Raw genomic sequence first — 13,042 nt, forward strand, 5'->3', positions numbered from 1 at the left:
TCATATTACTATTTAAAGTTTAAATTCAATGATCATATTGTCAAATTATTTGAAATTTTTCTTATATGAAATGCCAAATTATGAAAAGAAAGATAGAGAGAGAAAAAGGAAATAAAGAAAAAATAAAAATTTTGGAAATACAGTAGATGTAAAATGACGAAATTGCCCATGTACTAAAAGACAAAAATATCCTTTTCTGAGGTACCTGGTAACCGGTACCTCTCCCAAAGTGACCTGCTATTGCAGGTCATAATTTTAAAAAAATTAAATCTGAGCCGTTGAATACGCGTGAATGAACGGTAATAAAAAAAAAAGAAGTATAGAAGCATTACTCTGAGCGGTGGAAGATCGAGGAACTTACTAGTTTGCGGACAGCGGATGATGGGGGGTTGGCAGTGATCGAGGAAGAGAGAGCTAGAGTGGATGACCAACGACGGTGGAAAGAGAGAGGTATGGCTGTAAAGAGAGTTACACTGCGGACGACGGCATTCGACTCCGCCTGTCGGCTAGTCGGAAGAATAGTGAGGCCGGTGCGCGAGAGAGAGAGAGAGAGAGAGAGAGAGAGAGAGAGAGAGAGAGAGAGAGGAGAAACTAAGCACAGCTACGGTGTTCAAAACGCGGTCAACTAATAACCATATTCAGAACACGACGTTCTATTTTTCGTATTAGGTACATTGTAAATGAAATCCCATGTTATAAACACAGCGAAATTTCATGGCATCCAAGTAAAAGAGAATACGATAATTCAGTTGCCGTTTTCTTCTAAAATAATGACACAGACAAATAAATTAATATCGTATCCACGTACGATGCCCAACTGGGCTTTCTTCTGTCCAGTGTGGTGCTCGCGTGGACAAGAAGAGGGGCATTTGCATTTGTGCAATTATAATTTTGCTCGGGCAATTTACAAAAAAAAAAAAATGTTTTGAGAGATTAAATGCAAAAAAATACCCTTGTTTTTAGACAGATTTATTTTAACTATTTGAATACATTAAACTTAGATTTAAGAATTTTTTTGGCAAATTACTAAATTTAGTTAGTTAAATTGCTTTCTGTTTTGATACTTGAATTCAACGTTAGATTATATTCAATTAGACAGTTATAAATGAATTAAGATTAAGATTAAGATTCATCTTCAAAATTCATACGTACTGTAAAATTATATAGTAACACCGCTTTGGGTAGACCGGCATGTTCAACAACCTGCTATGTTTCTTTGGTGAACAAAACTCTGTCGCATATTTCCTTCAAAGAATGTCACAAATTTGCACGACATCACTTAAACAGGAACATGTTACTCGTTTTCCACCACACATTAATTACTGAGAAACATCAACTTAAGAGCTAATTGGCATTATCGGCCTCATTTCCATGGGTTAGCGCCGCCCCCTCTTAGACATCTCAATCAATCGCACACTGCGATGATGCGTTAATTGGTTCAGCATAACAGAAGACAAAAAAAAACAACAAGGGTGAACATTCAGCATGACCCTTCTCTTCCTTGGGAGCTCTCAGGGAAGCGACTTATCAAAAGAATTTGGTAACTAGAGGAGAAATTGTACATTCCATCAATAGAAAGGAGAAGCTGTCAGTCCGCTTTACCAGGTCCCAACCTGTACAACACTATAATACAGATAGTTGTTAACAGAGTTCTCATTCATAGTAATATAATTACCACGCTAGTTGGCGATGTCGAACTCTAAATTCTTCACAAAGCAAATAGTGGTGTCCTCATACTTCACAGTTGCGAAGTAAGTCCCCGCTATCACGAGGATGAAGCAAGCCAATTCGTCATCAAGATTATCGCACCGTATCAGTGTTTGCATCTGAAGAGCAACAGAACCCCTACAAACAATAACCATTACTAGCTTCTGTTGTCGCAGCTGTGTCTGAACCGTCATCAAGAACAACATCAGCGGGATCCCCTATCCATATCCTCCCGTCCCTCCACTTAAACCTGATACGAAGTTTCCCGTTGGCATCGACTCCCATCACCTCACCCTTACTTGCAAAGGTCTCCATTCCCCATCCCCACCTCGGCGTCACGAGACCAGGCCTTATTCTCACCTTGTCGCCTACTTTGAAGGCCCGCACCTTCTCCACCTCCCACTCTTTGCACACCCAGAGCCTTTCGCTGAAGCAAAAAGCAACCCACAGCTCCCCATCCTCTCTCCGGTGCACCACACCTATGCTAGCATGGTTAATTTCCCCCCATTGATATGTAGGCGTGGTAACGGTCTCCCTCACCTTCACCCAGTCTCCAATGCAGACCTCCTCCTCTTCCTCCACTCTCTCCGCTTCAGCCGGGTCCATCATCCAAGCCTTCGATCCAGCAGGCGTGTATATCCTCAACTTTCCATCCGCATCAATGGACGATATCGTTCCAATGCTAGAATGGCTGTGATTGGACCAACCGAACCTCGGCTGCTTCACGCACTTTTTGATCCTCACCCTCTGGCCCACGACGAGCTTCGACACAGCCTCGAGGTGGGAAACAGGCCCAACCCACCTCTCTTGCTCGCCGCAGAAGGCGACATGCACGGTCCCATCCCACACGTCTCCTCGGTACCCGATCCCGTGCACCACTCCAATGCTCCCGGGTTTCACAGACTTCCAGCAGTCGGCATCGTCCCTCAGCCTCACCCATTCCCCAACGTCGAACATGTCGTCCTTCTCGAGGTCAGCGGGATCTCCTCTCCATAGCCCTGGCACCCCAAAGAACGCGACCCTCACCTCTCCATCCGCATTAACACTGGCAACAATGCCTCTAGAATCAGGTTGAGCATCTCTCCATCCCCATCTTGGCTCTGTGATACCAGTGCGGAATCGAACATGCTGACCGATTTTCAGACAAGGTACCTTCTCAACGTCCATGTAATGGGTCATCCATTTTCCTTTTCTGAAACAACCAGCTAACTCTAAGTATCCAGAGTCTTGTATGCTGTGAACAACAGCTACACTTTCTTTTCCGACGCTGTTCCAATCATATGTAGGTCTAGACCCAGGGCTCGGCTTCATGCGAACCCAATCTCCAACCTCAAAGCCTGAGAGCCTCTCGGCATCGCCTGGGGCAACTTTCCATAAGCTACTTCTCCCTGAAACTCTAACCTGAATAGGAAAATGCAGTTAAAACCTTCGGAACTGAAAGTTGCATAAAATAGACTCAACATGGATTAAATGAAAAGACACTACCGTGAACTTCTTTGGCAAGTAGACCCATCAACTTACAACGTTTGAAATTAGCCCCTCAACATTAATAGACAGCTAAATAGACCCTCTCTCTCAGAAATGTTAGAAAACTAACTCAAATGTTCATCAATTGTCCATGATGCGAAATAGAATATGTTCAAACAACACAGGATCCTAGCTTCTCTTCTCTGCTCGATGTATAAAAGCATCAAAGCAGAAGCATACTTCCAAAATAAACAAAATTTGCCGTCAATGTAGGGCAACTGTAGAAAGTAGATCGACCAACTGAAAGAAAGATTTGAGTTATCATCCAGAGCAATGGGAAGTTGCCTGGGCCAAGAATGATAAAAGATTGAACTGATTTTTTGGAGTGTGCTTCAATCTTGATTCTTTCTTCTATACAATGGAGAGGTGATAAGCTATTCTCTGTTTTGGAACCACTATAGGATGATGTGAAAAAACACTTGCCAGGGTTAGCAGTTAGTCTTCCAATTCTTTCTCCAGACAGGAGTTAATTTCACTATGTAATAAGTTTCGAAGGTCAATTACAAAAACTGAAAGTTTAGGCGTTGTTTGGCACTGCCACCATTTTTTGTTTCTTTAAACATCAATCTTAAATAATTTGATATACTAGCAGGATAATTCTTTTCTTGTCATGATCGGTTAGCTTGCGAGACAACCATCCAAGTGATGGATGACAAACTTATTTCCGCAAAAAAAAAAAACTTGGAACCAATAAATATTTGCTTCCAAGTTTTTTTTTTTTTTGTTGCCAAGCAAACACCTTAAATGTAGGGATTGCAAGCAATCCATCATCTCCTCCTACACTATTTCATATAAAAATTTTATTTAAAAAGAAAACAAAAAAGGGCAACAATGCCAACGAGCCTGGCTTAAAGACCAGTAGAGTTCAGGAAGGTATGTGCATTTTGCCCACCCAACAATCATGTTAGAGGCAAGGATTTATGTGCTGTGGCACGGGATCGTGCTGTAAACTTGTTGGCATGGTACGGCATAGTGCATGTCGGGTCATACTGATGCATGTTGATCACATAAAATATATGTGCGCCGACATATAATGACATGAAAAATTTATTTTTTTTAGCAACAAAAATTTTCTTGTTGCTTATTATGTATCTTTATCAAATCTTTTGAATTTTATTGAAAAAATTACTTACTATTTTAAAGTAAAAAAGATTTTGAACTATGCCATCGGCACGGGGGCTGTATCGTGATGGTATCTCGTTAGCACGATACGGTGCAGTAGACGTGGCCCGTGCCGGTGGGTACTTAAATCCTTGGTTAGAGGACAAAATTCAACTCACATTTAAAGTTCCGTCCATGTCTATTCTAGCAATCGACCCAACAGTTGCTGCAGTTTCATTTGACCACCCAAGTCGGGGCTGAGTAATGGATGGCATGACATGAACCTTCTGTCCTACTTCGAAAGGCTGCACCTTCTCCATGTCTGCAACAGAGCAAGGAAAAGGCTTGCTCCTAAAGCAAAAGGCAACACCCATATCACCATCGTCTTCTAGACTGTGTATCATCCCTATGCTATTACGTGTGACATCCTCCCATCCATACTTTGGTGACGGTACAGTGGCTTTAACTCTAACCCAGTCACCGACCTGCAAACCAGTAATTGGAGGAAGAGACTCAGAATTGCTAATAAAGCAAAGGCAATGTTTGTTGGATACAACACCTTACCTTAAATTTCTCAACCTTCTCCATATCAGAAGGATCTGCTTGCCACGGAGTCGATCGATTGCGGATATCTATCAGCAGTAGACCATCACTCTCAATTTCAATTATTTTTCCTACACTGTGATGTGTCTCACCACCCCAAGCATATCTAGGTTCCGCAACAGATCTCTTTACGGATACTCGGTCACCAATCTGGAGGAGTTCAGAGAGTGCCATACAAGCAAGAAAGCAATATCAAGAAAGAAAAGGATAGCAGAAATTAGTATTAAATAGAAAAGGGAAAGTATAGATAATGCAGGGACTGCACAGTATGCATCTCCTTACCCTGAATGGTTCAACTGGTTCAACTTCCTCAGGCTCACAGTGCCACGGAGTAGGCAAATAGCAAAGACCCAATAAAAGGCTGCTATCAGGTCTGATGGCATACACGATCCCAATACTTCCAGGAGTTATGGCTTCCATGCCGTGGATAGCAGCTGTTAAAGAGGGCCGCACTCGGACCCAATCACCAACCTTAAACTCTTCCACCCTCTCCATTTCAGCAGGATCAGCTCTCCATCCCCTAGAAGCTCCAGGGAAACCAACCCGTAAAATGCCGTCATCATCAACACACAGTACAGTTCCAATGCTATCTCTTGATTGACCACGCCATCCAAATCTGATGAAAAAACACTCAAGAATGAAGTGCTATAAGGGAGGATTTATACAAAATTTGGACAAAGAAAACACTATATTGCAAAACAGCATGTCAGTTACAAGAGCAAAATAAAGCTGAACAGTGATAACAAGTAGTAGCCGTAAGTCAAATCCTTTTAAAATGATATTTTCACATGACAAAAAAAAGGAACATCTGCCTGGCAGATGTTCATGAAAACAGAAATCACCTATTAGACCTGTCCTCCAATAAATGGTGTCATCTAATTATAGAAAGGTTATGACTTATGTATCTCGTGGTTTTACGAGGTTAATTATACTAGTTAGAATGCTCTGGAGGTAAGTACAAACATCAGAATTTCAAAAAGGGTCATTTGCAATTTTTACTTTCTGATGACAAGATGCTAAAAGAAGCATATTGAAGGTTGGATGACTAGAACGACAATTTTTAAGATGAAAGAAGCATAGCTCTGCCACACGCTTGAGGGATAGTACTAATTTCCGCTAACAGGCCTTGGAAAAGAGCCTCAAGATTCCTAGAGTTAGCCTCTGTAGCTGCTCCACTTTGTTACTTCAACAACGGAAAGAAACTTCTTTGAAAGAGTAATCTGTATTCTGCATCAATATTAACATATTTCTACTATTTCTGAGGTCTAACAAAAATGCGCAAAACACACTCACCATTCTCAACGTGCTGGGCAAATTGTGCACTTATCTCCTATCTTCATCAACTCAATTTATGCGGCTATCAACCAAACTAATTTCCAAACCAAATACTCCGTGAATGTGCAGGATATGGGTGATATATGTTATGCGAGGGAAGGATTTAAGTGCCTGACAGCATGGGCTATCCTGAACTTGCATTCAAGATCATTTAAATGCATCAATTTATTCTTTTTTTCTACTATTCATGCATTTAAATGATCTTAATTCGATGAAATGGAGGATCCATTTGGGTAGTTTGATTTTCCAGTTTGTAACACTTGTTTCTCAGCAAATCAGAACAGATTTTATAAATATTTAATGAAATAAGTAATCATTAATACATGAGTTTCAACAGCATACCTTGGTTCTCTGACATCAGATTTTAGCTGCACATGCTGCCCCCTGTTTAAGGGAATCACTTTGATAACTTCGCTAGTCAAAACATGAGCTTCTCCAGTGCAAAATGATACAATAAGATTGTCCAAATCCAGGATGGTCTGCACAAAACCTACACTCTTCTGTCTTGCACCTTGCCAACCATATGCTGGAGTCTCGACACCTCTTTTGAATTTAACCCAGTCTCCAACTTCATATCTGACATGAGCATCCGGTCAGATATTGCTCGAATTGTATATAAATTTCTTCTCTTATCATCCACCAAAGGTCATTAGAAATATTAAAATAGCCTTTCCCAAAAAAAAAAAACATAAACGAAAGAAAGTTTGGTAAGAAAGTTATATCAGGTTACATTTTTCTTACATGGTTGGTGAAAGTTGAACACCTTTATCTGCTAGCGCTTCCATCAGCTCTTCCGAAATCCATTCTCGAGGGAGACTCTCTAGAAAATCACGCAATGTCCAGCCCCTGAAGCAAATTACTATATTACTCCCAAGACCTTGCCAATATATGAAATAGCCATTAATCTCTACAAAATGAAGACAATTCCAAACTATGTTACAACTTCCAGCAAGCAGACATGATATATACTTAAATCACACAACATGCCATCATTTCAACTTCATGCATCTGATATTGGAGAACAGATCATAAGTTACAAGATGATGTCACCTAAACACTTGAAGTGATCTCAGCTAAATAGCTATACTTCGACATGCTAATCATGCAATTGAAGAAGAGATAAAACTCTTTTAAGTCAATAATTACTCGCCTGTGGTTTCTCACTTCTATTGCAGGAGATGGATGCTGCAGCATTACAACAATCCAATTCAAATTCTCACGTATCATCTTTGCAGCATCAGCGGCGATGTGAAATGCATTGTCCCCATCATCATCCTAATTAAATTAGCCAATGCAAAACTGAAAGATTAGATCAAAAAGAAAATGTATATGCATGTCCACTAAGATTCTAAAGTAAAATGATCATCAGCACAGCTAAATCAGTAAAAACTGAAAAGACTATTCTGTGAGCATGCTTCCACTGAATAACAATTCAAATCAACTAATGCATCAAATGCATTTGATAGCCCTCATGAAAGGGATACAACAAAGAATGACCATCAACATTTTGAGCCAAAATGTAGAACAAACAATTTAGTGGAGGATAAACTAATGGCAGATGTCATGACACATAAATCATAAGCGCCCTGAGTTTCAAACTGTTGGCAGATTTGAGATCTATCAAACTGTTATTCTTGTATCAAAATACTTGCAGAGAAGTACACAAGTATCTATGAATGAATGACAAGAGAACTCTCGAAAATATCATTCTTGTTTTTCTGTGCTATAGAAGCTGCAGTGCTTCATATAAATCTGGTCAAACATGCACTTTGCAGTGATGGAATTTAATGTTGCCACCTAATAAATTTGTCTGTACACGTGCACATATAGAGTTGAAGCATATACTAAAACATAATGTGTCAGCTCAAACAATAGGTCTTTCATCAACTCAAGCATTAAGTCCACCAGTATAGGGCTCGCGCTTCGCAGTGGGTAGGTAATATTTCAACCAATTAAGATATATATAACCAATTAAGATATAAATTTGTCTGTACACGCGCACATATAGAGTTGAAGCTTATACTGAAACGTTATGTGTCAGCTCAAACAATAGGTCTTTCATCAACTCAAGCATTAAGTCGGCTAATATAGGGCCCGCGCTTCGCAGCGGGTAGGTAATATTTCAACCAATTAAGATATATATACTTTTAAGATTAAAAAATTTAACTAAAGAAACCAAAAAAAAAAAATTCTATACAGTAGTCTTATGTACGTTATAAAAAATATATATTTTATTAATATTTTCTTAACTTTCAATATTTGTAGGGTTAAATTATTTTAATAATTTTATTTAAAATTTTAATTAAATTAATAGTTTTGATAGCTATTCTATAAATATATTTTTAACTAAAAAGTTAAAGTTACAGTACTAATTTCAAATTGAAGAATAGGCTAGGATGTCTTTACTTTGTAAAATTGATTAAAAAAATAAGAAACTATTAGATGCACTTGGTGTATATTAATACTCCATACACCGTAACTTATATTAGATGACTAATGTTCTAATATCAAAATTTAATTAAACATATCTTATTACAAAGTCTAATAATTTAATTATGTTTGATGAATTAATTTTAAAATCTTTTTAAAGTCGCTTTACAGTGCAATAGGCATGTCCAAAATTTTTATTGGTCATGTAGCAAGCTTCTATTAGTCCATGACTTAATTGGCGAAACCATTTTTTTGATACTTGTATTTCGCTAAGTCCCTTTCGATATAGAGAAAGGGGGACAAGAAAGCATACAAAATAAATGTAAACTATGGTGAAAATATACATCTGTTGTGCAACCCTGTTTCATATCTTAATGCATGTAAATCAAGAGGGAAAAAAAATCTATACATATATTAAATCTTGCGTTCTTAAAGGGGAAAAACGCTAATCTATACTCTCACTAAACGTAAGCTATGGTTTGGTGTAGTTCATCATGCCAGCTGAGAAGTGTTGCCTTATTAAGAAAAAGAAATCTACATTTTCGCATATCTCTTGCTCACATATGCCTACGATCAATTCTCACCCAATTTGAATTCCTATTGTGATTTGGTAACTAATTTCCTGTTATGTCGGTTTAAGTGATCTTCTTTGATTTGATTCTTTCATCCTCCTATGTTTACCTCACCTATAGTTGTCGAGATGTCGGTTGTTCAGCTTTCTTATAATAAATTACTTGAGGAAATATCCAAGCAACTTGGCATCGAAACTCCTTAGTGCAAGGTGACAGTTGCTGCGGAGGGTTGGTTCCTAGCATACATAGACCTTCCGATTGCCTATACTGGAACAACTATTGAAATTGTCTGGTGTTGGTGTGATCCGTCGCCTGATTTCGTTGTCGCAAGAGAAGATGCAGCCCATGTAGCTATTTAAGGAATGAGAGGCAAACTTGATTTGCAAATAAAAGATGCGAACTACAATGACTATATACTGTACAAAAATTTGTATGACAATGTTACGGTCCAATATACTAAGTTGCTTGGTCAATTCAATAACATGAAACGAGAGCACAATCTTTTAAAAGATTGTTATGCTTCCGCCATGGCTGAAAAAGTGAGGAGAGAAAGGATAAGATCGAGGAGAGAGAGAGAAAGAGAAGGGATAAAATTGAGGAGAGAGAGGAGAGGTAAGATTGATGGGGGGACAGAGGTGGAATAAGAGGGCGCCACGTGGCACATGAAGAGGTGTCAAATAATGTATTGTATAGATTTGTATAAAGAAATAAACGGGCGGAGAGAGGCAAAGACTATTGTATGAAGAATGGTCCTTAACAATCTACTAGTCAATCTAAAAGAGAAAAAGCTAGTAGATAATACTTCAATTTGAAATATATCAAGTCTTGATTCATGAAACTGACCACAGATTGAAGCCAGATGTAAGTTAATATTTCATAGAAATAATAACATTTGAGATAGTGCTTGGATTACGTATAAGTGGGGAACAAGAGGTTTATTCCCCACTTATACCCAAACAAAAGGGGGAACACTTGTTTCCCTCTTAATAGATTAGTCTAGGATAACCCGTTAAGAGGGGAAAATAGTAGTTCCTCTCTTTTAGTGTGGAACTACAATTCTCCCTTTTGTTCCTCCCCTTAATTAAGTAATAAATAATTCAACAATATGAGTAGTTAATGTATTATATGTTAACTTACTAATTAACTAGCTAGCTAATTAACCACTTAATTTATTCAATTAAAAATATTTAATTAATACTTGAGCAATTAATTTATTATTTATAATTAATTAACTAATTAATTTTTAACTATTTGATGTGCTTATGTAGTAATTAATAATCACATTAATCAACTAATTAATATTTTGACTAATTTAATTAATTTATTAACTATTTATCTAAATGATTTAACAATTAACTAATTAATCAATTAACATAGTAAATTACATTTTTATAGTAAATTAATTAATTAGTTATTAAATTAAACCCTTTGATATTTTTTAATTAGGTAAAACATTTTTATTTTAAAATCATAATTGCTCCGATTTCCATTATTCCAATTTAGCGATCGAAACACTATTTTTTATTCACGGGAATAACTCATTTCTTATCCAAATACAAAATTAGTTTAGTTCCTACTTATCCCAGAAGTTGTACCTATATCAATAATAAGCAAAACAACTTATTCCCGAACCAAACGATACTTGAGAGTCTAATATATGAACTACTCTATGGATTGTTTAACACAGACTAGTAGATCTATGTGAAAGCACAGACAGTATAAATCTCACACACGATAATACAACAATAAACTGACACTCAACATATAAAATATAGTAATAGTTTAAAGGGTACTTGCCAGTGTTCTAAACTAGGAATACACAAAACCAAATGAAATTCCAGAACATATATGAATATTTGCTCCATGGAAAAGTCAAAATTATAAAGTGACCAATTATTTTAGATTCAAGAGACAATATTGCTTTTTATCATCAAAAAGAAGTGCTGGTCGATTTCACTTTTCATAATATGAAGTAAATTCCCAATAATGTGCAGAAATACCTAGGTTCACAATATAAATATCACATCGGGTCCTAACTTTCTCACATGATGATGGAACCCTGGGAAGCTTACTGACTATGAAACGTTAGGAGCACATTAAAATCTTATCTTAGCGGATGGTTTGAATATTTCAGACCATATAAGGGAAGGCTAATTCATGTGGCCATATAAAAGGCTTATTCAATAATAACTCAAGCTTACTCCTATAGTACATACATAGCTTCAGAAACCTTTTCTTTGATCAATGAAATTGTTATATATATATACATGTGTGTGTGTGTATGTATATATATATAACTGACCTGTATGCTTCGCAAGGAAAGACCATAAACTGACCTGCATATTGCAGTTTGCACCAGCAGATAAAAGCAAGCCGACACATGAGTTTGCACCTCTATTTAGTGCAACATGGAGAGGTATTGTATTTTGCGCATTTCTTATATTGACATCAACCCCAGCTTCAAGAATAATCTGAGAGGATAATAGAACAGAATCATAATTTACAAAATCAACCCAGGAAAAAAAAAGGTAACAATGCATAGAACTTACTGAAACTATAGACCATTTTGATTCGACTACCCAACATTTTAAAATTTTGATTTTAGTACCCAACCTTTCAATTTGTTTCATTTAATTCATTTGATGACTCTTCCGATGCAAAATTTAAACTAATTGTTTACGATGATGAATTTATAGTTACACAAATTGCATAAAATATACTAATTAAATCGATAAAGATAAACGACACATTCAAATTTAAAAGTTAAATAATCATTAACCAGCTCAAATCAAATAAATTAAAAGGTTAGGTAGCAAAATCAAAATTTTTAAAGGTTACATGTCAGATGAAAATGGGTATTAGTTGAGGTCAGTTTTATACATTTTTACCCGCAAAAAAAAATAAAATCATACATGATGGCAAGTTACAGGCTAAAAGGAGTCATATGCTTCTTTCACTTCAAAAGCATCTGATTTACCTTCACCAATTCAGCATCATTGATCATTGCAGCTGTATGCAAAGCTGTTCGGCAATGTGGTTCATCTTGAGCTGTTGGATCAGCACCAGCAGCAAGCAATATTCTTACTAATTCTCGACCCTCTGATAAAACAAATGTTCCACAAGTAAAGAACCATGGAAGAAAATAAGATAATTCTTAAGCAGGAATCAAGCAAGAGTCAATTAATGGAGGGCTAATTAGCAATTTTGGTTTCTTATTGCCGCAAACTAAGAAGTCAACACAAGAAAGTAGGTTCATATTTAAAGCAAGATAAACAACAAATAACTCTTCCATTTAGAAATATTGAGATTTAAATATGAATACCAATTCAGGCGTAAATGGACATATTTTTCTTTGGAATCATCTTGTCATGCACATTACCAAACTGCACTAGTTGACCTTCACGTACCTCCTTAGATTTTTACTTACAGGCCAACGACATAAAGAGATCCTTGCGCATACTGCATAAAGAGATCAACTAATCCTTACAGGCCAACGACATAAAGAGATAATCAACGGCATACTTACAGGCCAACGACATAAAGAGATCAACTAATCCTTGTGTGCATACTGCAGATAGAAAGGAGTAGCGTGCAAATAGACTATTGCACAGCTAAATAAATTGTTCTTTGTAATAGCAGTTGACCAGAAAAACAGAATGGAAATATAATGCTATATTAGATTAACATGTTTTTACAGCACAAAGGTAGGATGTTATACATCAATGATTTAAATCTACAGCATTGTAAAGTATATAATAATTATTTAG

At 37.0% G+C, this 13,042-nt stretch overlaps 1 protein-coding gene across 2 annotated transcripts in view; it reads right to left on the reverse strand.

Moving 5' to 3' along the window:
* The window catches only part of LOC109724354 (E3 ubiquitin-protein ligase KEG), a 30,675-nt gene continuing 18,970 nt past the window's right edge, over positions 1,338-13,042 (reverse strand). For both annotated transcript variants that reach the window (XM_020253147.1, XM_020253146.1), the window contains exons 8-16: positions 12,253-12,374; positions 11,612-11,746; positions 7,424-7,548; positions 7,015-7,119; positions 6,616-6,849; positions 5,221-5,554; positions 4,900-5,088; positions 4,515-4,820; positions 1,338-3,108 (exon numbers count right to left, since the gene is read on the reverse strand). In XM_020253147.1, coding sequence (XP_020108736.1) covers positions 1,846-3,108; positions 4,515-4,820; positions 4,900-5,088; positions 5,221-5,554; positions 6,616-6,849; positions 7,015-7,119; positions 7,424-7,548; positions 11,612-11,746; positions 12,253-12,374 — 2,813 coding nt within the window. In that variant the 3' untranslated portion in view covers positions 1,338-1,845. The remainder of the gene's footprint in view (positions 3,109-4,514; positions 4,821-4,899; positions 5,089-5,220; positions 5,555-6,615; positions 6,850-7,014; positions 7,120-7,423; positions 7,549-11,611; positions 11,747-12,252; positions 12,375-13,042) is intronic.

The sequence above is a fragment of the Ananas comosus genome, linkage group 18 (genome assembly GCF_001540865.1).
Source record: "Ananas comosus cultivar F153 linkage group 18, ASM154086v1, whole genome shotgun sequence".
Lineage (NCBI taxonomy): Eukaryota > Viridiplantae > Streptophyta > Magnoliopsida > Poales > Bromeliaceae > Ananas > Ananas comosus.